This window comes from Acinonyx jubatus, chromosome B1 (genome assembly GCF_027475565.1).
Source record: "Acinonyx jubatus isolate Ajub_Pintada_27869175 chromosome B1, VMU_Ajub_asm_v1.0, whole genome shotgun sequence".
NCBI classification, from domain to species: domain Eukaryota; kingdom Metazoa; phylum Chordata; class Mammalia; order Carnivora; family Felidae; genus Acinonyx; species Acinonyx jubatus.
Window position 1 is genome coordinate 60,819,144 of NC_069382.1, and position 27,267 is coordinate 60,846,410.

General features: G+C 36.5%; 1 protein-coding gene across 6 annotated transcripts in view; it reads right to left on the minus strand.

Moving 5' to 3' along the window:
• Nucleotides 1-27,267, minus strand: part of TLL1 (tolloid like 1) — a 211,956-nt gene that overhangs the window by 106,852 nt on the left and 77,837 nt on the right. For 5 of the 6 annotated variants that reach the window (XM_053216743.1, XM_015076828.3, XM_027068568.2 and 2 more), the window contains 4 exons: nucleotides 18,551-18,658; nucleotides 16,366-16,446; nucleotides 14,242-14,394; nucleotides 13,597-13,714 (listed from right to left, as the gene is read on the minus strand). In XM_053216743.1, the coding sequence (XP_053072718.1) occupies nucleotides 13,597-13,714; nucleotides 14,242-14,394; nucleotides 16,366-16,446; nucleotides 18,551-18,658 (460 nt within the window). Of the gene's footprint in view, nucleotides 1-13,596; nucleotides 13,715-14,241; nucleotides 14,395-16,365; nucleotides 16,447-18,550; nucleotides 18,659-20,111; nucleotides 20,385-27,267 lie in introns of those variants that run through there. The other variant, XM_027068577.2, reaches the window with a different exon arrangement.

Sequence of the window (27,267 nt, forward strand, 5' to 3'; positions counted from 1 at the left end):
TGCTATTGCTGTGTCATAGGGTAGATCTATTTTTAATTTCCTGAGGGACCCCCACACTGTTTTCCAGAGCAACTGCAGCAGTTTGCATTCCCACCAACAGTGTAAGAGGGTTCCTGTTTCTCCACATCCTCGCCAGCATCTAGAGTCTCCCGATTTGTTCATTTTAGCTACTCTGACTGGCGTGAGGTTACAGTATCTGAGGGTGGTTTTGATTTGTATTTCCCTGATGAAGAGCAATGTTGAGCATCTTTTCATGTGCCTGTTGGCCATCCGGATGTCTTCTTTAGAGAAGTGTCTATTCATGTTTTCTGCCCATTTCTTCACTGGGTTGTTTTTCAGGTGTGGAGTTTGGTGAGCTCTTTATAGATTTTGGATACTAGCCCTTTGTCCGATATGTCATTTTCAAATACCTTTTCCCATTCCATTGGTTGCCTTTTAGTTCTGTTGATTGTTTCCTTTGCAGTGCAGAAACTTTTTGTCCTCATGAGGTCCCAAAAGTACATTTTTGCTTTTAATTCCCTTGCTTTTGGGGTTTGTCAAGTAAGAAATTGCTGTAGCTGAGGTCAGAGAGGTTTTTTCCCGCTGTCTCCTCTAGGGTTTTGATGGTTTCCTGTCTCACATTCAGGTCCTTTATCCATTTTGAGTTTGTTTTTGTGAATGGTGTAAGAAAGTGGTCTACTTTCATCCTTCTGCATGTTGCTGTCCAGCTCTCCCAGCACCATTTGTTAAAGAGACTCTTTTTTCCATTAGATATTCTTCCCTGTTTTGTCAAAGATTAGATGGCCATACTTTTGTGAGTCCACTTCTGGAGTCTCTACCCTATTCCATTGGTCTATGTGTCTGTTTTTGTGCCAATACCATGCTGTCTTGATGACTGCAGCTTTGTAGTAGAGGCTAAAGTCTGAGATTGTGATGCCTCCTGCTTTGGTCTTCTTCAAAATTACTTTGGCTATCCGGGGCCTTTTGTGGTTTCATACAAATTTTAGGATTGCTTATTCTAGCTTCGAGAAGCATGTTGGTGCAATTTTGATTCAGATTGCATTGAATGTGTAGATAGCTTTGGGGAGTATTGACATTTTAACAATATTTATTCTTCCAATCCATGAGCACAGAATGTTTTTCCATTTCTTTATAACTTCTTCAATTTTGTTCATAAGCTTTCTATAGTTTTCAGCATACAGATCCTTTACATCTTTCGTTAGGTGTATCCTAGGTTTTTTATGCTTCATGGTGCAGTTGTGAATGGGATCACTTTATTTGTCTTTCTGTTGCTTCATTATTAGTGTATAAGAATGCAACTGATTTCTGTACATTGATTTTTGTATCCTGCGACTTTGCTGAATTCATGTATCAGTTCTAGCAGACTTCTGGTGGAGTCTATCAGATTTTCCATGTATAATATCATGTCATCTGCAAAAAGTGAAAGCTTCACTTCATCTTTGACAATTTTGATGCCTTTGATTTCCTTTTGTTGTCTGATTGCTGATGCTAGAACTTCCAACACTATGTTAAACAACAGCAGTGAGAGTGGACATCCCTGTTGTGTTCCTGATCTCAGGGGGAAGCTATCAGTTTTTCCCCATCAAGGATGATATTAGCTGTGGGCTTTTCATAAATGGCTTTTATGATATCTAAGTATGTTCCTTCTATCCCGACTTTCTCGAGGTTTTTTACTAAGAAAGGATGCTGAATTTTGTCAAATGTTTTTTCTGCATCGATTGACCAGGATCATATGGTTCTTTTCTTTTCTTTTATTAATGTGATGTATCACATTGATTGATTTGTGAATGTTGGACCAGCCCTGCAGCCCAGGAATGAATCCCACTTGATCATGGTGAATAATTCTTTTTATATGCTGTTAAATTCTATTTGCTAGTATCTTATTGAGAATTTTTGCATCCATATTCATCAGGGATATTGGCCTGTAGTTCTCTTTTTGCTGGGTCTCTGTCTGGTTTAGGAATCAAAGTAATGCTGTCTTCATAGAATGAGTCTGGGAGTTTTCCTTCCCTTTCTATTTGTTGGAACAGCTTGAGAAGGATAGGTATTATCTCTGCTTTAAATGTCTGGTAGAATTCTCCTGGGAAGCCATCTGGTCCTGGACTCTTATTTGTTGGGAGATTTTTGATAACTGATTCAATTTCTTTGCTGGTTATGTGTCTATTCAAGTTTTCTATTTCTTCCTATTTGAGTTTTGGAAGTGTGTGGGTGCTTAGGAATTTGTCCATTTCTTCCAGGTTGTCCAGTTTGTTGGCATATATTTTTTCATAGTGTTCCCCGATAATTGTTTGTATCTCTGAGGGATTGGTTGTAATAATTCCATTTCCATTCATGATTTTATCTGTTTGGGTCATCTCCCTTTTCTTTTTGAGAAGCCTGGCTAGAGGTTTATCAATTTTGTTTATTTTTTCAAAAAACCAGCTCTTCGTTTCATTGATCTGCCCTACAGTTTTTTTTTTTTTTAGATTCTATATTGTTTATTTCTGCTCTGATCTTTATTATTTCTCTTCTTCTGCTGGGTTTGAGGCATCTTTGCTGTTCTGCTTCTATTTCCTTTAGGTGTGCTGTTAGATTTTGTATCTGGGATTTTTCTTGTTTCTTGAGATAGGCCTGGATTGCAATGTATTTTCCTCTCAGGACTGCCTTCGCTGCATCCCAAAGTGTTTGGATTGTTGTGTTTTCATTTTCATTTGTTTCCATATATTTCTAAATTTCTTCTCTAATTGCCTGGTTGACCCATTAATTCTTTAGTAGGGTGTTCTTTAACCTCCATGCTTTTGCAAGTTTTCCAGACTTTTTCCTGTGGTTGATTTCAAGCTTCATAGCATTGTGGTCTGAAAGTATGCATGGTATGATCTCAATTCTTTTATATGTATGAAGGGCTGTTTTGTGACCCAGTATGTGGTCTATCTTGGAGGATGTTCCATGTGCACTCGAGAAGAAACTATATTCTGTTCCTTTGGGATGCAGAGTTCTAAATATATCTGTCAAGGCCATCTGATCCAATGTATCATTCAGGGCCCTTGTTTCTTTATTGATCCTGTGTCTAGATGATCTATCCATTGTTGTAAGTGGGGTATTAAACTCCCTTGCATTACCACATTCTTATCCATAAGGTTGCTTATGTTTGTGATTAATTGTTTTATATATTTGGGGACTCCCATATTCGGCACATAGACATTTATAATTGTTAGCTCTTCCTGATGGATAGACCCTGTAATTATTATATAATGCCCTTCTGCATCTCTTGTTACAGCCTTTAATTTAAAGTCTAGTGTGTCTGATATAAGTATGGCTACTCCAGCTTTCTTTTGACTTCCAATAGCATGATTGATAGTTCTCCATCCTCTCACTTTCAATCTGAAGGTGTCCTCAGGCCCAAAATGAGTGTCCTGTAGACAGCAAATAGATGGGTCTTGTTTTTTTATCCATTCTGATACCCTATGTCTTTTGGTTGGAGCATTTAGTCCATTTACATTCAGTGTTATTATAGAAAGATATGGGTTTAGAGTCGTGATACCTGTAGGTTTCATGCTTGTAGTGGTGTCTCTGGTCCCTTGTGGTCCTTGCAACATTTCACTCACAGAATCCCCCTTAGGATCTCTTGTAGGGCTGGTTTAGTGGTGATGAATTCCTTCAGTTTTTGTTTGTTTGGGAAGACCTTTCTCTCTCCTTCTATTCTGAATGACAGACTTGGTGGATAAAGGATTCTCGGCTGCATATTTTTTTCGTTCATCACATTGAAGATTTCCTGCCATTCCTTTCTGGCCTGCCAAGTTTCAGTAGATAGATCTGCCACTAGACTTATTGGTCTCCCTTTATACGTTAGAGCCTGTTTATCCCTAGCTGCTTTCAGAATTTTCTCTTTATCCATGTATTTTGCCAGCCAGTTTCACTATAATATGTCATACAGAAGATCGATTCAAGTTACGTCTGAAGGGAGTTCTCTGTGCCTCTTGGATTTCAATGCCTTTTTCCTTCCCTAGATCAGGGAAGTTCTCAGCTATGATTTGTTCAAGTACACCTTCAGCCCCTTTCTCTCTCTCTTCCTCTTCAGGAACTCCTATGATATGGATATTATTCCATTTGAATGCATCACTTAGTTCTCTAATTCTCCCCTCGTACTCCTGGATTTTTTTTTAATCTCTCTTTTTCTCAGCTTCCTCTTTTTCCATAATTTTGTCTTCTAATTCACCTATTCTCTCCTCTGCCTCTTCAATCTGAGCTGTGGTCGCCTCCATTTTATTTTGCACCTCATTTACAGCATTTTTTAGCTCCTCATGACTGTTTCTTAGTCCCCTGATCTCTGTAGCAATAGATTCTCTGCTGTCTTCTAAACTTTTTCAAGCCCCGCGATTACTTTTATGACTATTATTCTAAATTCTTGCTCTTGATCAAAAATGATTTAAGCAAACAATTTTTTAAATTTATCAAATTAAAATAGAAAATTTCCAAAAATTAATTGCCCAAATGATTCAAAGGAATTTCACAAGTTTTCACTTTCCACAGTAAGCATATTCAGTAGTTCTTTTGATTGTTCACAAATACAAATATTTGTCATTGCAATTATTTCTGTAGGCTTTAAAGCCTTAACCATCTTATCCTATGCCACAGATTTATTATTTATGAGTCTATTATAATAGTTAACAAAGCTTGATAAGTCAATAACAAAAAAAGAGGTAACCGGTAAGAAAAAAAAACAGGAAATCTTGGTTTTGCTCCCATATTTAATAGCATTTTTCAACCTAAACACAGATATTTATCAAATACCCAAACAGTAAAGTATTAGATGTAGAAAAACACAAAATTTGCAAATTTTGGAGATATTTAAACTGAATCATTCACTACCATAGAGCTGCATGTAGAAGTAGTTAAACAAATATCTGATGACTATATAGCAACTAAATTACACATGCTAAGTCATTCTTGCTGGTTGTATTCAAATAAGAAAATACCTCGCAAATCAAAATCTGGGAGATAGTCAAGCCATGTGGTCAACTTATTTAATCTAAAACGCCTTCTTTACCATAATTTCACCCATAGCAATTTCCAATATACAAGGTGGGATTCCATAACAGAAATTGAAAATACATTTCCCACTGACTTACAATGCTCCTGTGAAAGAAGAAAAATATGGTGATTTGATTCATAGTGTTTTAGGTCGAGAATAATTCTGGATGCTCAGATGAATAAATAACTAAATATATGCACATAGAACTAGGTGTGGAATGACAGTGTAATATGTGTACTTTATAAAAAAGTGGTTTAAGGATGTCTAGGTATTAGCCTCTAATGTAGCTCAGGTGATGCCATTTTTCTTGTATATGGCTTTTGTTTTTTTTATTTCTAATTCGTGTGCTGCTTTTAAAATTTGACCACCAAAAGTTCTATTTATTGTCCCAAGAAAAAGTTTCACCATCTATAGAGAAGCGACACCTCTCTCTGAACCACAGACAGTAATCAAGTAATCTCAAACCTGCTACTCCTTACCTTTGCCTCAGACTGGGGAACCAAAGCACCATTGGAAGTTGCCTATAAGATAATCTATCATGACATCCAAGAAGATGTCCTCTCCACAGCAGTCTTTACTGAACATTGAAATAATTTAAAAATGTAAAGTCATATTATGTCTCTTCTCAATATTCTCCAATGGTTCTATGACAAATTGCGTCAATGTTCAAAAACATTCATTACCCCTCACTGGAAGATAATTATACTTCCTTATACCATTGATGTTGAGTTTGGTTATGTGACTTGCTCTGGATAATGTCATGTGAGCACAAACTGTGTAAATTCTGAGAGAATCTTTAATTTTTTTTTTATGTTTATCTTTAAGAGTGAGAGAGACAAGAGTGTCAGCAAGGGAGGGGCAGAGAGAGTAGACACAGAATCTGAAGCAGGCTCCAAGTTCTGAGCTGTCAGCACAGAGCCTGGCGCAGGCTTGAACTCACGGAACCTGAGATCATGACCAGAGCCAAAGTCAGATGCTTAACCATCTGAGCCACCCAGGTGCCCCCAGAGAGAATCTTTAATAGTCAACATGGTTGTCAATACTGTCTCTGTTTGATCTGCCACAATTGCAATGTTCTAAAAAGAGGTTTCGCCATCATACTGAACATTAAAGTGATAACTCTGGAGTGAGACACAGCCAACCAGTGATGGACATGCAATATAAATAAGGAATCAATATCTGTATCCAATATCCTTATAAATAAGGAATCAATACGTTACTCTAAGCTATTGAGGTTTAAGGGTTATGTATTACAATGACATAAAGTTGTTTCAGCTGATTAATAAAGCTCAGAGGAAAATCTAAAGTACAATACTTACAAATAACTGTAAAGATCCTACATGGTCTTCACACATAAATGTCTTACCATACAGATCCCATCTCTTCTTACTGTCCCTGTAACTCACTCTACCTGAGCCATGTGGTCTCCTTGCTGTGCTTTGAGCATACAGACAAGCTCTTGCCTTAAAGCCTTTTTACTTATTTCCTCTGTCAGGAACTCTATTCTCCCAGGCAGCATATGAGTTGTTTCACCTACTTTTTCAAGTTTTTGTGCAAATGCCTTTCCATACCATTTACATGGCTTTTCTTTCTGTCCCTAGAATTTACGGTCTATTAATACATTTTATATTTCATTTATTTTCATGGTTTTTTCTGACGCCTTATCCTAGAACATAAGCTATTTGTGGGCAGACAACTTACACATTTTACACACTGATATCTCTAGCACCTAAAATATAGTCAGGCTATAGATAGTACAGCTCCATAGATACCTAGAACACACTGGTAATTGCAAGAGCTTGGGGTGGTAAGTAGTGGGTGGGTCAAATGAGTGAAAGGGGTTAAAAGGTACAAACTTCCAGTTACAAGATAAATAAGTCCTGCAAGTGTAATGTATAGCATGGTCACTGAAGTTAGTAATACTCTATCACATACTACAAAGTTGCTAAGAGAGCAAATCTAAAAGTTCTCATCGGGAAAATAAAAATGTTGCAACTATGTGAGGTGATGTCTGTTACCTAAAGTTATTGTGGGAATCATTTCAAAAAATTTTTAATGTTTATTTATTTTTTAGAGAGAGAGAGAGTGCAAGCAGGGGCGGGGCAGAGAGAAAGGGAGACACAGAATCTGAAGCAGGCTCCAAGGCTCTGAGCTGTCAGCACAGAGCCTGATGTGGGGCTTGAACTCACGAACCGTGAGATCATGACTTGAGCTGAAACTGGATGCTTAACCAACTGAGCCACCCAGGCAACCCGTGTGGGAATCATTTCACAACATATGCATATATCAACACTTCATGGTAGACACATTAAACTAATACAATGTTCTATGTTATTTACATTATAAGAAAACTGGGAAAAGACCATTTTCAAAATAAATTAATTAATAAATTAATAAATACTGTTACAAGAACAGGTCTTGTTAAGTGCAGAAGGGAGCTAAGACTCTGGTGGTTATCACGGAGTACCCAAAGCAGGGGTGAAGATGTTTATGGCCAGGGGTTAAACATAATCTTCCCCCAATACCTCCGTCAACCTGGCTCTCCACTTTTTCCATTCATGTGATTCTATACATTATGTAGTAATCCAATGAGTTATTGTTTTCTGCTTACGTTAACCAGTCCCTATTGTTTGCAAGCAGGAATCCTGGCTGGCACACCTCTTCTGTCAAACTGTAACTCCCTTGCAGAGAAAAACACCTCATGTTCAATTTTATAGCCTGCCATTTGGTACAGTAAGTGGCACAAAATGAAAATGCTGTAGGTAAGGATATAAGTGACTACTGCCATAATCTGAATAACCAAACTGACCAAAGCTAAAGACAATTTAAAACATAAAATCTAAAAAAAAATAAAAATAAATAAGTAAATAAGTTAACCCTAAGCTTATTTGTTTGGTTAGTTGTTTTTAAGGAATCATTAAAATTTAGCAGGTAGGAAAACAGTAAGATTGTTCAAGAAACTATCTAGTAGAATAAGAGAGGTAATATAAAATAGAGGATATTCATGGGTTAAATACCTAAATGTGAGACCTGAAACCATAAAATTCCTAGAGGAGAACACAGGCAGTAATCTCTTTGACATTGGCTGTAGAAACTTCCTTCTAAATAGGCTTACTGAGGCAAGGGAAACAAAAGCAAAAGTAAACTACTGGGACTACATCAAAATAAAAAGCTTCTGCGCAGCAAAGGAAACAGTCAACAAAACTGAAAGGCAACCTACTGAAAGGGAGAAGATATTTGCAAATGACATATCTGATAAAGGGACAGTATCCAAAATACGTAAAGAACTTATCAAACTCAACACCACAAAAAACAAATGATCCCATTAAAAATGGACAAGTGTGCACTGACTGATGAATACATAAAGAAGATGTGGTATATATATATACAATGAAATACTCTTCAGCCGTAAAAAACAATGAAACCTTGCCATTTGCAACAACCTGAATGGAGCTAGGGAGTATTATGCTAAGTGAAATAAGTCAATCAGAGAAAGACAAATACCGTATGACTTCACTTCATATGTGGAATTTAAGAAACAAATGAGCAAAAGGATAAAAAGAGAAAGACAGAGACAAAGTTAAGAAACAGACTCTTGGGGCACCTAGGTGGCTCAGTCTGTTGAGCATCAGACTTTGGCTCAGGTCATGATCTCATGGTTTGTGGCTTTGAGCCCCACGTGGGGCTCTGTGCTGACAGCTCAGGGCCTGGAGCCTACTTCAGATTCTGTGTCTCCCTCTCTGCCCCTCCCCTGCTCATGCTCTGTCTCTCTCTGTCTCTCAAAAATAAATATTTTTTAAAAAAATTTTAAACAAACAGACTCTTAACTATAGTGAACAAACTGATAGTTACCAGAGAGGAGGAGAGTAGGGGATGGGCTAAAGAGGTAATGGGGATTAAGGAGTGTACTTGTTGACATGAGCACCACACGATGTACAGAATTGTTGAATTGCTATATTGTACACCTGAAACTAATATAAGACTGTAAAAAATTTTAAAGTTGTGCTTAAAAAATAGAGGATATTCAGCAATATAAGGTTGTATAGTAGACAAAAGTAATATATAAATTTCTGCCTTACAAAGAAATAAATCAAACCAGTTGTTATAAAATGATCATTTTGCTAATAATTAATAATCTTGTGAAATATACAAATGCCACTGATGACAATAAATATTCACTTAAAAAGTATTTATTGTTAAGTTTAAACGTTTTGCCAACATAGGAAGAGAGAGTTAAAGCATACGTCCCATTGAAGACGGATCAAAGATATCATATACTAAAAAGTTCTGAACTTTACCTTTTGTTTTTTAAAAACTTTATTATTTTCCCACTTACCAAAAATGTGATATGGAATTAGGCACCCAATAAATAGTTAGTGAAAAAAAGCTGATTCTAGCAAAATAAGAGGGGAAATAGAACGTGCTAAATAGTACAAGTCGTTCCACATTTAATAATTCTTCTATTAATATGAGGACGTTATTTTAGCTTCTATTTTTATTGTTTTATTTTATATTTTTAATATTTATTTATTTATGTATTTATTTTGAATGAGAAAGCACTGAGAGAGTGCAAGCGGGAGAGGGGCAGAGAGAGAGAGAGAGAGAGAGAGAGAGAGAGAGAGAGAGGGAGAATCCAAAGCAGGCTCCATGCTTAGCACAGACGCCCCACACAGAACTCCATCTCACCCCAATGACCTGAGCCCATATCAAGAGGCAGGCTCCTAACCAACTGAGCCACCCCGGAGCCCCCTGTTGTTTTGTTAAAAACTACAATAGCAAGGTGCCTGGGTAGCTCAGTCAGTTAAGCCTCTGACTCTTGATTTCAGCTCAAGTCATGACCTCATCGTTCATGAGATTGAGCCCTGCATTGGGCTCTGCGCTGACAGAGTGAAGCCTGCTTGGGATTTTCTTTCTTTCTCTCTCTCTGTCTCTCTCTCTCTCTCCCTCTGCCTCTCCCCTGCTTATACTCTTTGTCTCAAAAGAAATAAATAAACATTAAAAAGAAAAAACTACAATAGCTACAAGTTGCCTTAGTGGGTAAGCTCAGTGGGTAAGTAAAATGAAAAAAGTGACATGAAGTGGTAAGATGTGTTTGCCTACCATTTTAAAGGCAGAAATAGAACGGTCAATGTTGCCATCAGTATCAGTGGCACTACTTTACAGCCTCTCCGTATTCAATGGAGATTTACACTAGATATTATTAAATTTGATGCCCTATGTGCAACAGCTTTTATGATATAAAAGACACAGTACTAAAGTCCAATAAGAGTGTTATGTGTTTGACTTGACATATATCTGACTGCAGTGGCCCTCAGTATTTTGTGTAATTACCAACAACCAAACTCTTTAATAATTTTGATTAATATCTATGAGATTTAAATACAGCATTATCACAGAAAAATCTCCTTAATGATGAAATAACTGTTTCATGAAATTATGGCCAATAGTGGTAGTTCCAAATGAAATTTAGAAGTCACAAAATGGTCAGAATGGTTAACAAGCCAATGATCGATTCCTATAAAATGTATCATTCTTCCCATCACTGAAAATGTAATATAGGGAAACTGAGTATCAAAACAAATGATCAAATGCAATATTACTACCATAACAGTCAAAATTATATGTATATGTAAATACTCAAAAGTTTAATTCCAAGAGTGTAAATACAGATTTAAAGATCTGAGGGCAATTCACACCTTCAGTATGCATTTCTCTGAAGTCATTACAGTAATCATTAAAGTGCATGCTCTACAATACATCTTTAAATCCTTACATAATTTTCTTTTAGGATTACATTGAATGTGCTTTAGCTGATGCATAAATTGTCAGGATTTTCTCGATCACCTATCTGTAAAGCAGCATGCTGGGTGTCCCAAGGGACACAGAGATAAGCTACCAGCCCTCAGCACTGATGAAGGCAGACCTATGAACCAATGGTGGGAATGTAACTATTATAGCTGTGGGTAGAGCAATGACCCACTGAGGGCAGCTCAGAAATGGGTGACAAAGAAATATGTGAATGATTTCCACTGATAAAAATGGAAACAAAGGCAGTCCAAGCAATCAGAAAAGCACAAGCAAAAAACATGAAGAAATGACAGTGAATGGCAAAAATAGTTTAGCAGAATAAAACAAGTAAAATGAAACACTTTCAAAAAAAAGCCAAATTAATGAAAGAACATGAGTAGAACTATGAATTTGTTACAAACAGAAATTTATCAATAAAATAATGTATGCCAGTGCTTTGTTTGTATTTGTTTTACAAAATTGAAAGGTGGTAAAGAAAAAAGAAAGATGTATTGATCTAAATACATTATGTATTTAGAAATATGTAAGCTGAGCTATATCCATTCCTATTAGATAACCAGAAGGAAGGAAGGACAGTCTAGATTTGGATCTTTTAAATATTAAATAGATATAAAGAACTAGGAGGCATTCCAAATGTAACCAAAACCTGTCAAGCTAAAATTAGAGTAATTTGGAAGAAAACATTACCTGAATAAGTCAAAACTAAAAAATTATAGCATTTTCCAAAACTATACAGAAAAAAATAATGTATTATTTTGACCCCTAGATAGAGCCAAAACTAAAACTGATTACTTAAAAAATAATTTTTAATGTTTGTTTATTTTTGAGAGAGAGACAGAGAGCACAAGCTAGAGAGAAGCAGAGAGAGAGGAAGACACAGAATCTGAAGCAGGCTCCAGGCTCTGAGCTGTCAGCACAGAGCTCGACGCAGGGCTCAAACCCACAAACCATGAGATCATGACCTGAGCCAAAGTCAGACACTTAACTGCCTGAGCCACCCAGGCACCCCTAAAATTTATTACTTTTTAAGTGAGGTTAAATGTTGATAGAAAAATCCTCCCCAGTACCTAGTGGGGGATCACATAATCCTCCCCCAGTACCTCCAGATCCTCCAGATCACATAATCCTCCCCCAGTACCTAGTGAAATATATATTCCCTCCTCTAAATTATATGTGATCGGGCAAGAACTATTTCCTCCAAAGGAATTAAGCATTTTTACTTTCTCACTGTAAACTATACTAGAGGGTATTCAGATAGTTATAGCTGACTAAAGAACATCCCTCTGTATAGAAGGATTCTAGCTAATAAGTGTAGACGGGATCAAATGAAAGAACCACATTAGAGCATCACTCTTTTGCAATGATGAGAACTTTTACAATGGAGGGACTTGGCTGTCAGTGCTGGATTCCACTGCTCAACAGCGGCATCACTGACGTGGTAGACCCAGAGCGCGTGCCTCCTGACGGGATGCAATGTAAAGCAGACGGCAAACCCTAGCAAGTGTTCTCAGCAAGCACCCATTCCATTTAATCAAATGTTCGAATGTGGAAGCAGAGGGGAGAGAAGCTCGAAACCTCTCACAGTAAACCGTCTTTAAAGGACACAGCACTGCTTGGGGAGCTGCTATTAATGTCACTTGGCTACATTCTAGGATTTGTGCAGAGACGTGGTGGCAGAAGAAGCTGCAGATGGAAGCTGTGGTAAGTTCATGGCATTCTTTAAATGTTATATCAAGGGATTTGGATCTTATTCGCAGGCTAACATTTCTGGGATACTGATGTGTGTTCTTCACTTTTGAAAGAGGGGCATGGGTGCTCTCGTGTTTCAAGAAGTTTAAAAAACACTGGGTTCTATATTCTCTTCAATTGGTTGAATATTCATAGTGCTCCTTAGCACATTGCCTCAGAAATACCTACTGAAATGTAACACAGCATTTCACAACTTACGGGAACAGTTGTTTTGGAGAGTATTCGTTACCCGCCTGTAAGGAGAAAATCTAGAAAGCGCCACTGTCCGAGGAAGCACTGAAACACCTCAAAAAGTGTGGTATCTTGCTCAGTCCGGCATTTTTTGAAGATAATTCTAGTGGCAGGAAGTTGGTGAAGGAACACGGGAGAGCGTTCGGAATAGATCAGGTGTGGCACGACTAAGAGATAAATATGCACTGAGGTACTGACATAGGCTAGAGGTGGAAATCAACAGACACGGTGAATATCAATGTAATCTTATGCATAGGTTTTAGACAGAGCACAAGAGAATCACCAGACAATATTACCAGTTTCCAATTCAGATGAGTGGGATGTTGGCCATACCACTGTTACAGTTGCAACACAAAGAAAAGTAGTTGACCTGGTGGAGAAATACACTTGGGGTAGGTGTATGATCAAAGTGTGTGATCAGAGAATATATTTATTTAAAATATAATATTTTCTTGGGGCACCTGGGTGGCTCAGTCGGTTGAGCGTCCGACTTCGGCTCGGGTCATGATCTTGCACTCTGTGAGTTCAAGCTCCCTATTGGGCTCTGTGCTGACAGCTCAGGGCCTGGAGCCTGCTTGGGATTCTGTGTGTCCCTCTCTCTCTGCCCCTCCCCCACTCACACACCGTCTCTCTCCCCAAAATAATAAACATTAAAAAAAATTTAATATATTTTCTTATGTATAATTCACACTTTCTCATGGGCAAAATGCTAATCAAATATTGAGACATGAATCCTACTTATGGATTTTCCCCCCCCTTGTCTACACTTGCTTAAGTCATTCCCTGGTTCCACTTACCCACAAGGTCTATACGTGAATACAATGTAACTCTCTTCATCACTTCTTTCGATAAAAGTCACACACGTGTGCTTTTCCCAATGCCTCATGGCTTGCTTGAACATGGCTCGCTGGCTGCCTGGAAAAATGGCAGGATGTTAATAAAAGAGTGTGTGTCTTAAGCAGCAGGGCTACATGCTGGCCCCTTCGTCCTGAGTCCGCCTGGGCAGTTCAGATGCTGTCACGCTCACCAACCAACAGAGATGAGCCTGGAGCACCACAAGCGAGCGCTCTTAAGAATGGACACTCCCCTTACAATCAGAGATTTGAACTCAATGCCTTAATACATGTGTACAAGACTCTATAAACCGGACATACACTCTACCTGACATTGGAAGAGAAATCAGCTTCCAGACATGAGCACATTTGAAGCTCAGTTTAAAAACCAGAACAGTACTTTCAACCTTTAGAGCTCAACACTAAAGACATTTTTCAATTCCAAAAACATTCTAAACTAACAACCAAGGTGACTGGAGTATTTCTCATGCTTGATTTAATACTATGTTTTATATATTAATTATATATATATAAAACTCTGCAAAAATACACACTTAATCTGTATGATAATATTTCTTCATAAAAATAAACACTCTGGGAATATCTTACCAGTGAAGTTGCCTCCTATAACATAAGGAATAACACCTCCGGGCCATATTCTTTCTGTTCTCGATGTAGCAGCTCTGGGAACTCGATTTTTCTCATTTTGCCCTGAGAATTTTAGAGGTACTTTTCCCTTCACTGTGTTGTTTTGCTCCAAGCCTGCAGTGACATTTAAAACATTCTGTGAAACAGAAGTCCTTGGTCAGGGAATCATTTCCTCTTAAAAGACTGAAGTTAAAATGTCTTATTTACATATTTGTGTAAATATGCCTAAAGTCAATTCATTAAAGAACTTCATTTACCTTACATACTTGAAAAACATTAACATATTGAGCGTTTCACGTCAAAATCCTATTTCTTTTTTTTTTTTTAATTTTTTTTAACCTTTATTTATTTTTTTTGGGACAGAGAGAGACAGAGCATGAACGGGGGAGGGGCAGAGAGAGAGGGAGACACAGAATCGGAAACAGGCTCCAGGCTCTGAGCCATCCGCCCAGAGCCTGACGCGGGGCTCGAACTCACAGACCGCGAGATCGTGACCTGGCTGAAGTCGGCCGCTTAACCGACTGCGCCACCCAGGCGCCCCAAAATCCTATTTCTTAATGATGCTCTCTTAGCAACTTTAATGAATTCTCATACAACAGTCTACAACAGATAGAAGTCAGGCAGACTTGTAGGCCACAAAAAAAACCTGTTTCCTGTATTCTAATACTAGAGCACTGCCAATTCACCACCAGACAATAAAATAAATGTTGTTTAAAAAGTCACAAGATATTCGAAACTCCTCTTAACTCTTGCTAAATCCTTCATTCTTTTAAATCGGGACTGATATTCTATCGTATGGCCTAAAATTATGAAGATTGCATTACAGAGAGGGTAAATGAAATAATGTTGAGCTAGGTATGGTCTCGGCCTCCTGGAATGCCAGTAGATCTCTGTTCAAATTTCCTCTGGATTCACATCCAGGTGACCTAGCATTATTTAGAGATCAGTACACAACGTGAACAAGCCAACATAAAATGCAGCCTACTCCTAGAGAAGCTTTTGAGTCTGTAGTCATTAATTTTCTTGGTGGCCTTTCAAAATATTTAAAAAAAAAAAATTTTTTATGTTTATTTTTGAGAGAGAGGGAGAGACAGAGCATGAGTGGGGAAGGGAAATAAAGAGAGGGAAACACAGAATCTGAAGCAGGCTCCAGGCTCTGAGCTGTCAGCAGAGAGCCCGACATGGGGCTCAAACTCACAAACTGTGAGATCATGACTTGAGCTGAAGTCGGACGCTTAACCGACTGAGCCACCCGGGTGCCCCAACATATTTTTGTTACTGTGTTTGTTTTTCCTAAATCTTCATTATTATTCATTCTTATTCATCTACTACCATTGACACAAATAACCCACTGGTTTATACTTCAGACACAACAGTGAAAGTATGCCCCTATTCCTGTGTCCCTAACAGGTCTAGTTTGCTTGGGAAAATTATTGCTTGGAAGTGTGTACTATCAATTATTTAATTAACAATTCATCAATTTAAAAAAACATTAGGATGTAAACTTTGAACAGAAAACTCTTCTAAAAACTCTAAAATATACAGTGTTTAACAAATTCAATACTAGAAGTATTAACTAATTATGAGACCAGAAGGCTGTTTTTCTATGTATGTTTTTGGAAGGATCAAACATTCTCAACTATTTTCTTAATCTAACAAATCAGTTTCTCAATTTACTTTAAGTGAACTTTACTTCAAAACAAACATTTTTTGTCAGATTAAACATTTTTTGATTTGATTAAAACTGATGTAGTTCCATGCTTGATAAAAACACCTTAGTGTGATAACCATTGCACCGAAAATAAATATCAACCGTAAAATAACCCCCAAATACATCTTATAATAAGGAGAAGCTGAAAATAAGTTAAAAAAACATTTCAACTTCACGTTCTATTCATTAAATTTAAGTTCCAACTTAAGTTCTAAGAAACTTACATTAAACATCAGCTAACAAAAATGATACAGGACTTTTTCTCATCCTATACCCTTTACATGCTTTGCATATTAATGACAAACTGAACTGCTACTAGTATAATATTTACTGTACATCAAGTCAAGCGTCTGCAACTTTAAACATTGATATACCAGAGCCAATTCTTCTTATCCTGTCTATAAGCTGGTAGAGAGCCCCTCGTTTCTTTGACATACTATGGTCTCCAAATCCACCTTAAGAATAAAAGAAAACAGTTAAATTAAACTCGTTGTATTTTAAAACTCTTGCAAATAAACCATAGCAACAGGCTACATTGGTTTCTCTTTGGACATCTTTTTTTTCATGGGGTCTTAGAGTGTTAGAGTCATGAATACCCATAAATCTTAGGAGAGTGTAAACATTCTACAAACACAATTTTGGTAGCTGAAATCAAGGGGGTGAGGGTGATCCAGAGAGCAATCTAAATGACTTTATTTGGACATCATGGCAATTGAGTCATCTATTGATAATTCAGAACATTTTTCTTCACTGTGACCTTGACATCACATAGTGTTATATAGGATTACAGCAAGCTGTTCTGCCCTGTTGACTGCATTCCAGCTATGTCTCCAATGTAAACTGAATATTTTCAGAAGTCAAATCAGCCATTGGAAATAAAAACATTAGAAAAGCAAATGTATAGTGCAAGTCTTGCTCCAAGGCTGTGATCAATTTTGAAAACATTTTTAAAAGCATGTTACACTTTATAATATGTTCACATAAAACTAGAAAATTAGTTTTGATAATTTATAAAAAACAGTAACACATAATTAGAAAAACGTCACAGGAATCCAAAAGGATGTTCAGCAGCAAAATGCATTCCGTTATGCTATGTAGTTGGCAACACTTATAAAAATAGATGTAAAGAATTTTATAGCTCAAAAGGTAGAAGAAGAGGTCAGGATAAGGAAATATGTCCTTTCGCAGTTTTACCAACTAGAAAAAGGCTAGAAAAGGTAGATTTCCTGTCATCAAGTCAGAAACCAGAGCATTTAAGGAAAACCCAAGTCCTATGATTCTCATTCCAGGGCTTTACTAAAATGCTCTCCTAATTTTATCTCCTATTTTCCTTTTTTGTTTAATTTTCAATACACAAATAACAAAAAGTCAGCACTGAGCAAACAATATAACCACTAATGATATCTGAACAAGTGCAGATGAATTCATATCACCAGAGTATGGTTCATGAGTCTCTTTAGGCTAAGATGATGAAAGGGCCAGAAACCCATAAAGACAACCAACTGTTCTTGGACCTTGAACTATTTCTTTCCAATACCTTTTCCCCCACTGAAATTAATACCAAAACTTATTTACCTAGATTAAAGCTAATAAAAACAAAAATAATAACAAAAACCATTACATTATATAAGCCTCTTGGAGGAAAAAATCAATTAAGTCCTTATAAGGCAAATAAGTTAGAGTGCTTGTTCACTGACTAATAATCTGCTTGATTATTTGCATTACACAGTCACATTTTTGCTGTGCTACTTGAGAAAAATTTTTGAAATTTTTTCATTGAACATTCTAGAAAGATGAGGTAATATTTGAATGTATTCATTCCTAAGTAGTTATAAGAAACATTTTTGAAGAATGGAATTTATATGTTTGAAATGATGATTTTGTAACAATTATAACTTCATATTAGACAGGCCTGAAACACATATAAATAGGTTTAGAAGAAGGTTAATTATGAGGAAAAAAAAGTGTCTTTAGTTATAAAATTATAAGGATAAGAGTAATTATAAAACTTTACAAAAACAATGCCTCAAGACTACTAACAGCAATGATGTTCCTCATATTTAGCAATTTTTAAAAATTTTTATAGAAATCGAAATTGCAAAAAATTCTGTGTAGTCAGTTCATTAAAATAGAAAAAAAAAAGAAATTGATAAAATAAGTGGTTATTTCTCACATATTCTAAAAACAAACTAAGTGTATATTATGGGAAAAACAATACAGTTTGAAAGAAGAAAATAAGAAATACAGTTAATTTGATCTCCTCACTTGTAAAAATATTAGTATAGCCACCCCTCATAGGGTTATTATGCAGATTCAAAAGGTTAATATCTGAAAAGCACTTAAATCAGGCCTGAGACATGGTAAACATTACAAAAGGTTTGTTAAATTAATAAAATTAAAACTATTAACAAAATATAAATTTGCAAATAGGCTCATTTATGTTTAAGAAATGGAAGTTGATCAGCAGGACATGAAAAGTGATTGAAAGAGTACTTTTAGCATTTCAAAAGTATCTTTTCTGCAAAATGAACACAAATTCAATCAAATAATCAACCATACCTGTGGTATGTCCAAGTCCAAAGGGATTCTGTGTAAGGTCAATTGTCCTATCAATTTGAAAGATACTTAAGTCTTCATCATCTAAGGCAATATCACCCCAAAACACAGCTAAAAAAGAAAAGTTCAATTAAAATGAAATACTTCACAGCAAAGTCAATGCAAACAAAGCTAATCAGAAAATTTTGAGAAAATTATGGAAATGTGGTTCAGATAGATATTTCAGAAAGTACTTATAACTGAATAGAATATTGAACCTGCAATAGTATAATATGAGCCACTTATAAAAGGATATGACCCACATTTCCTTACTTTAATGTTTGAGGGAGGGGAGGGAGTAAGTCATTTCTCTGAACGAAATGGTCACTAATTTATGGGGGATCTTAGGAAAGAGTTCAGCACTCATCATTTGCAAATAAATGAAAGTGTGTTTGAATTTGCAGTGGATGCCTGTGACCAAAAGCAGGTCTTCACAGCCAGGTAGCAGGAGAGGTAGTAGTAACTAAATATTTTACTGTCACAGCACCTTACTCATCACACTTGTATGCAATTATGATACACTTTCCCTAAATATGGCATTGCCTCTGAGTTTCTGTGAAATGTATAAATAAATACTGAAGTCAGTTCATTGGCTTAGTCAATGTTAGTTGAAGTGACTAAGTCACTTCACTGACTTAGTCAATGACTAGGTGCTACACCTTTGATCTTTCATATTAAATAAAACATTGTCCAAATTTTCAGGAGCTTCAAAATCATTGACCCAAATCCTGAAAACACACTATCTTTTATATCCAGTCTTTTATACTGCTTAATAAAATAAAGCTCTACAAACCATTGTGGGAAAAAATGAGATAATTTCTTTAAAATCAGTATATGAATTTCTCTTTTAAAGTCAGAAATATACATCAACAAAAAATGCCCTCTTTGTATATTTGAGTCCAAAGCTAAACTAATCAATCTCTTAGTGCTGCCAGATGTCAAAATATAATAACTTTAAGAAACACAGCAAATTTAGAGAATAATCATGAGATTAAAGCATTGACAAATGCCCTGGAAGTTGTGGGATATTGTTTCTTGATACAGGCTTACAAATTTTCTTTTCTAAAATTTACTTCAAATGTTTCTTTTGCAAAACCAAATGGGAAAGGGGGAAAATACATTAGAACTTTAGGAAGTGAAAAAAATCCTCCATACTTTTCCAATTACTGACTTTTAGTAGATTTAAAACTTAATACTTACGAATTTTCACTACAAAAAACTAGTTAATAAAGTTAGTTAATTTATACAATTTACATTTCAATGCCGAAAGCAATACAATACTTTAGGCTTTGGTCAAAAGTTTATTATGTAGAATTATTCACCCAGTTTAGTTCCCTCATGCAAAATGATATAAGAAGGGGTTAGATTTATGTGTAAATCTAGAGAGGGAGAAGATAGAAATTAGTTTAAGGAAGGTTATCACCTCAACATGCGGAAAAATATTCACTAAAATTTGAATCGTCTCATCAACCCCTCTCTTGTGCCCTACTGTCAATGGAAAAGCATGAAGTAGGGAAATGCTTACTATCTTTCACTATTGTAGAGACAAAGTAATGAAAGGTCTGTAGAACAGTTTATAGCACTGGCTAAGAGGCTGGTCTTGATGCCTGAAATTGAATCCAGATTCTAATCGGCTTCATACGCATGTGGAAGAAACCGCTGATGCTCCACTCCCCTAAACCCAGACATCTCAAGAAATAGATGACCTGCCTAAATAAAAAAAAAAATTGCAATTACATAAAAGACTGGCTAGTTTTCATAAAAAATAAATTTTGCACCTTTTCCCCCCAAGATTTTACACTTTAAGGTAAATTAAAGTTTGCTAGTTATTTACATCTTGTATTTACGATACAAGTAGTTGAGGGCACGGACTGGCAGTGACTCTCAGCCTGGCTCTTCCTTTCTTACAGCAACTAGAGACACTAAAATAGTGTTACTCTAACATTAATTCGAATAGGAATCACAGCAGATCTGGTTAAAATGGAAGCTCTGATTTAGGAGGTCTGGAGAGGCTCAGATCCTACCTTTTTAACAAGTTGCCATTACTGCAAATAATTGTCATTGCCATCATCTTGACTAGCATCATTTTTTTTTCCTCAAGAATAAACTCCTCTCTGAATCAGCTTGTTAACTTGAACACTGAGGCACTCAACCAAACAAAACGTAGTTTGTCAGTACCCCATTTATATAATAAAAGTAGTATGAGTAAAATAAAACTCAAATGTGTTTTAGATTTTTATTTTCTTGTAACGACTTTTCACATGCAATAGGATTCATGTCTTGATGGATGGATTATATCAAAAACAGATCCGCAGTCCAAAGATATAACACTTCACAGGAGCAAAAACATTACTTCTGGGGAGAAGAAAAGGCACAAGGCCAGATGATTCTTAAGAGGAAACAAAACCGTTCTGGAAAACATAAACCCATTTTTTTTTTTTTTATTTAGTGTTATTTTTCCTGAACTCAAAGCTTCAGAATGGTGTGGCAGGTCTGAATACACCATGAACCGCTTCAGGAGAAAACCAAATATTTCTTTGAGAACAAGCAGTAGTGAACGACAAAGCCAATTCATTTCTGTGCAGACTTGATATACACTGCAGGCCATATATATCTTTAAATGTTGATACTATCAACATTAGCAAAAAAAGAAAAAGCAGCCATCTTAAAATTACAACCCATCACACAGTTTAAAACGCACAATTTCTTTCTTTGTATTGCACACATCTGAAGGTTTCCTTAATCCATCTTCTTAAAATTTTTTTTTTCAACATTTATTTATTTTTGGGACAGAGACAGACAGAGCATGAACGGGGGAGGGGCAGAGAGAGAGGGAGACACAGAATCGGAAACAGGCTCCAGGCTCTGAGCCACCAGCCCAGAGCCTGACGCGGGCCTCGAACTCACGGACCGCGAGATCGTGACCTGGCTGAAGTCGGACGCTCAACCGACTGCGCCACCCAGGCGCCCCATCTTAATCCATCTTCTACATAAATCTGAGTGTCTTATTTCTCCATGCTAGAATACTTTACTCATGCATTGGTGTAGCAAACTGGACCACAACCCCTTATATTACATGGATTTAGAATTTGCATTATAATCTAGTATGTATTTGTTATTCAGGCTCCAAGATATTTCTAATTCTCAAATCCACTTTGGGGTTTTTTTACTTTTCTTTCTTTATGGTATTTTCTATTTGTTTTGCATCACAAAAATGAGAAATAGTTTGAAAAATATGAATTACTACTCATTAGCCCCATTTAGTACAGTGATTTGAGGTTGGGGCTATCAGAACTGAAAGGAATACAGGAAACTGGTTATAGATCATAATACTAGGGAAATGCTCAAGTGCAATTGGAATATTTACTATCTGTTTGGAATTCTGCTTGGATTCCTATGGTCAAAAATGGGTTTGGAGCTAACCAATAGGCCAACATAAAATGTCAAGAACAATTTTTAAACTACATGGAAAACCACAGGTATTGTTTTTCTTCTGAAGGCTATTTGCATTCATTGTACTACATTTTTACTTTTTTTAAATCGAAGACCAAGGAAGGCAAGTAGCTTTTATTGTAGTAGGTAGAATAAACATATCTTATAAAAGAATGTATGGTCAGAATAGGCAATCCAAGGTCGGGACTCCCTACACCACGACTTTCAGTGACACTTCTTCCACCCACTTCAGGATTCCCCAAAGATCTTTAGCACTTCCATTCTGAAGCTGGGATCCAGCAGTCAACTTTAAGGAGGCTTCGAGCCTGCGATTTCCTAAAAGCTGTATACAAAACATACATAGGAGTTTATGCGCTCAGTCACAAGTTTTGCAGGGGAGAGGTCCACCACAGGCTGTCAGAAAGGATCACACAAAGTAAAGAGCCACTACTTTTGCCAAAAGCAAAGCCTTCCCGTCCATTCAGGAGAAAATGCTTGCAAACTAAACACCCTCACAAAAACGGATGCATTTACTTGAATTAATGCTAAAGAATCTGACAGCTGGTTACTACTTGACAGTGTACTGTAATGGAGGCTCCTTGGGCATTACCTACAGAAAGTCCTTCCAGAAGGACTTCTGTGTCCTGCCTGTGCCTCCGTCAGGAGTAGGCCAGCACGCAAGATTTCATACCATGTTTTCAACAGTCTGATTCGTCAGTCTAATTTTGAAAATACTGACCACAGGAAGCATGTGTCACTCATCTTTAAACCCTCACTTGCCAGAGTGCCTGACATAAAGTAGGTCCTCAATATGTTTTGAGACACACAAAAAATGCGAATGAGAAAATACCGTGCATCGGGCTATAAATCGTGCATGACAAAAATAAGGCTAGCCAGGCTATGTACTTCACAGGTTTGCCTTAAGACCCAAAATACTGATATTCACCATTCCAAGGAAGGAGTATTTTAAATCCTTTCAATCCAGAGTGGATTACTGTTATATACTCAAAAAAAAAAAAAAAAATTTAAAGGGCAACTGTCTTTCTTTTTTATTCCAGTACTATATATTATTAAGTGCAGTTATGGGAAATGTGTCTGCTTTTCTCTACACATCACACTGATATGGTCAGGAAATACGGACTGAACTAGGAGATCTGTTATCATGAGATTTATGGGATTTGAAGAGATAGCTCAAAGATTCAACAATAGCCAAGAGCACTTGCTCATTACACTATTTTCATATACAGTTTAAACTTTCTGCTTTTATTGATATTGGATTTAGGAAGAATGATGCCATGTGAAGGCCTGACAAGGCTGCTTTGGCTGCTCTAGCCTACAATAAAGGCTGAGTAAAAATTTCCTCGGACAAGGACAACAATGAAGTCTCAAAAGTCAACTATTTTTACTTGATTGACAACCACTAAGCAAATTCCCAAGGAAAAGTAAGATTTGGCAAAATTCTAATTACCATTTTGCATACAAGGTTCCAATACTTAAAAGGGAAAATAATTTTCAGCTGGCATCTCATATGCACAGAATAAAATTTTCCCCCAGAATGACACACATAAAAGTCAATTTAAGTTCCAAGTTTGGGAAACAATTATCTGAAATTTTTAAAATCTTAATATAACATAGAAATAAATATGTATATATTTATATAGACTTTCATAATTACTCTTCAAAAAATATAAGAATGAGAATTTTTTAAACTTTTTTAATGTTTATTTACTTTTCAGGAGGAGACAGAGACAGAGTGTGAGTGGAGGAGGGGCAGAGAGAAGGAGACACAGAATCCAAAGCAGGCTCCAGGCTCTGAGCTGTCAGCACAGAGCCTGATGCAGGGCTTGAACCCACGAACTGCCAAGTCATGACCTGAGCCAAAGTCGGACATTTAACTGACTGAGCCACACAGGCACTCCAAGAATTTTTTTATGCAGTATATCTCCTTCTTAAATTTCTAATAATAAAAAAGTATTTGCAGTCCAATTATTGTAGTGAATGTTATTAAGAAAACAGCCCATGCCATCATAAAGAATGAAATCTTGCCATTTGCGATGACCTTTGGAACTAGACTGTATTATGCTGAGCAAAATAAGTCAGAGTAAGACAAATGCAATTATGACTTCACTCCTATGTGGAATTTAAGAATCAGAACAAATGAACATGGTGGGGTTAGAGAGAGGCAAAGTGTAAAACAGACTCTCAACTGTAGAAAACAAACTGAGGGTTGTTGGAGGGCTGGTGGGGGGGGGGGCTAGATGGGTGATGGGTACTAAGGAGGGCATTTGTGATGAGCACTGGGTGTAAGTGATGAATCACTGAATTCTACTTCTGAAACCAATGCTACACTATATGTTAACTAACTTGAATTTAAATAAAATCTTGGAAGGAAAATGTTTTATGAAATGTTTTATTTAAAATAATTTCTAGGTTTTTTTTTTTCAAGATCTGCATTTTCACTTCTACCATATATTATCACATAACATGAGCAAAGCCTTCTCATCTGCATTAAAAAGTGTTCATAGGCTGCTAGGTGGCTCAGTCGGTTAAGCATCCGACTCCTGATATCAGTTCAGGTCATGATCTTGCTCGTGAGATAGAGCCCCATGTCTAGCTTCATTCAGCATGGAGCCTGCTTGGGATTCTCTCTCTCCCCCTCTCTCTGCTCCTCCTCTGCTCACTCGTTCTCTCTCTGACAATAAATAAACATTAAAAGAAAAGTGTTCACATAGTGAGATACAAATGATGAGTTAAATAAAATGATACACTGGGGTGCCTGGGTGGCTCAGTTGATTAAGCATCCAACTTCCGCTCAGGTCATGATCTTGAGGTTGGTGGGTTGAACCCCGCGTCAGGCTCTGTGCTGACAGCTCAGAGCCTGGAGCCTGCTTCAGATTCTGTGTGTCTACCTCTCTCTCTGCCCCTCCCCCACTTGTGCTCTGTCTCTCTGTCTCTCAAAAATAAGTGAATATTAAAAAAAATTTTAATAAAGTGGATTATATATCCTTCCCTCATAAACTGGATTGAAAGGTGCCTCTGGGTAACATGACTCTTATCTGGCCATTTTCAAACAAGATGTCTTCATCCACCAAAGACAGAATTTTTGAAGGGAGGGGATACAGTGTGACATAAAAATCTAGATACAGTTTGGATTACTGATTATATATTAAAAAAAAAAAACCTGTCCAAACATCCTCCAAATTGAAAGGTCTCTTCAAAGAACCCATAACTGTCACTAGAGTGAAACACAGTCTTCTTTGATTATTTCCTAAATCAGGAAATAAAACGTAATCACAATACAAAATCAAATGTTCAATCTGAAATGCAAAACAAACATATACATATGCACATACATACACACATACATATATACCACGTTAAAGCAAAGAATATTTCTCCAGAATATGGAGACATTTGATAATAAAGTCATTTTCCATGATATTAATGAGTTTCAAAATGAATCTAGATTGACCAATAGATTATGAATACAGATCACAAGCAACAAGTTGTCTTCTTTAAATCTTATATTTTTCTACTCTAATGCAATTGTACATTATGGATATGAGTAAATGCTAAATTTTCAAATAAACATCTTTCTTTTTAAGTCAGAAAACAAAATTGTTCTCATAACAAAAGATCCATTGAAATACCATATCAATCTGCATTTATAGCCCACAATGCCCATGGATAGGATTTCTCAGAACATTTTTAAAATATCACCCATACCACAAATATTCATTCTGAACTCTGTCTCAAAAGAGAAAACACTGACAAAAACGTACTTTGATCAAACAATGTAAAAATAAATACTGAATTTTTTTTTGCATATGACCTAATAATTTGTTACAAGCTTTAAATTTAGAAAACAAATTACTGTAGTCCGTCAGTTTTTAAAAACTGCCATTCTTACACTGTTCAAAAATGAATATATAAGCAACCGCTACCAAGATTTGGTTTATTTATGTTTCCCACATCATACATCTTGTAATGACAGAGCAAACACTTGTTTTTTCTTCCCTCAGGCCTTTAATTGTTTACACTTGTGGCCACTTGTGTGGGCGTCAACCCTGATACTTCTTTCTTAATTAAGTTTGTTTATTTTCTAAATATTGACACTAGCTCTTGGAATAAATCTTAATGTCTTCCTGGAAGTAAGACTGTTCATGCAAATTTGTTGTTTTCTATATTTTATCTACATTTTAGCCACTGGCTGGTCATCTATTCACATAAACAGAATCTTTTTTTCCCCACTTTTTTCCATTTTTTATTTAGTCTACTGTTAGGAAAGACTGAGAGAAAATGCTACATTCCAACCTTTGTATAAGATTTCCTCTTGAGCACAAGTCCAAGGCGGGGTTTTTCTTTGGTTAATATCCCCCACTGCCAACCCATAAAACAACATGTACTCAGTGAAATAAACTTTACAGAATTTAAAAACTCACTGATATCCTAAAAAACTGGATTCCATGCACTGATTTCTATTTCTTCCTCCCATAGTCTCAGGGATTTTAAATAATTGGGAAGATAAAGGGAACTTTACTCACACCAAAACAAGCAAAAATTGAAACAAACAAACAAACAAACAGTGAAATATCCTGTCAATATTATTTTCAACCTTTTAAACTGGTACTTTAAAAGATCTATAGTGGCACCTGAGTGGCTCGGTCGATTAAGCATCCGACTTCGGCTCAGGTCATGATCTCATGGGTCCTTAGTTCAACCCCCCATCAGGTTCCATGCGGACAGCTCAGAGCCCAGAGATGCTTCAGATTCTTCATTTCCCTATCTCTCTGCCCCTCCCCCACTCACGCTCTGTCTCTCAAAAATAAACACTAAAAAAAATTTTTTTAATAAATAAAAGATCTATAAAGTGTCAGTAGCTTATACTAACATTAAATGTGTAGTGTTTCCACACTTGTCCAAAGGACAAAAATACAGATTCAAAGGGGCACGTGCACCCTGATATTTATAGCAGCATTATCAACAATAACCAAACTGTGGAAAGAGCCCAAATGTCTATCGACTGATGAATGAATAAAGAAGATATAGTACACACCCACCCACACACACACACACACACACACACACACACACAGGAATATTAGCCATCAAAAAGAATGAAATCTTCACCATTTGTAACAAAGAGGATGGAACTAGAGTATATCATGCTAGCGAAATAAGTCAAAGAAAGACAAACACCATGATTTCACTCATACAGAATACAAGAAACAAAGTAGATAAACATATGG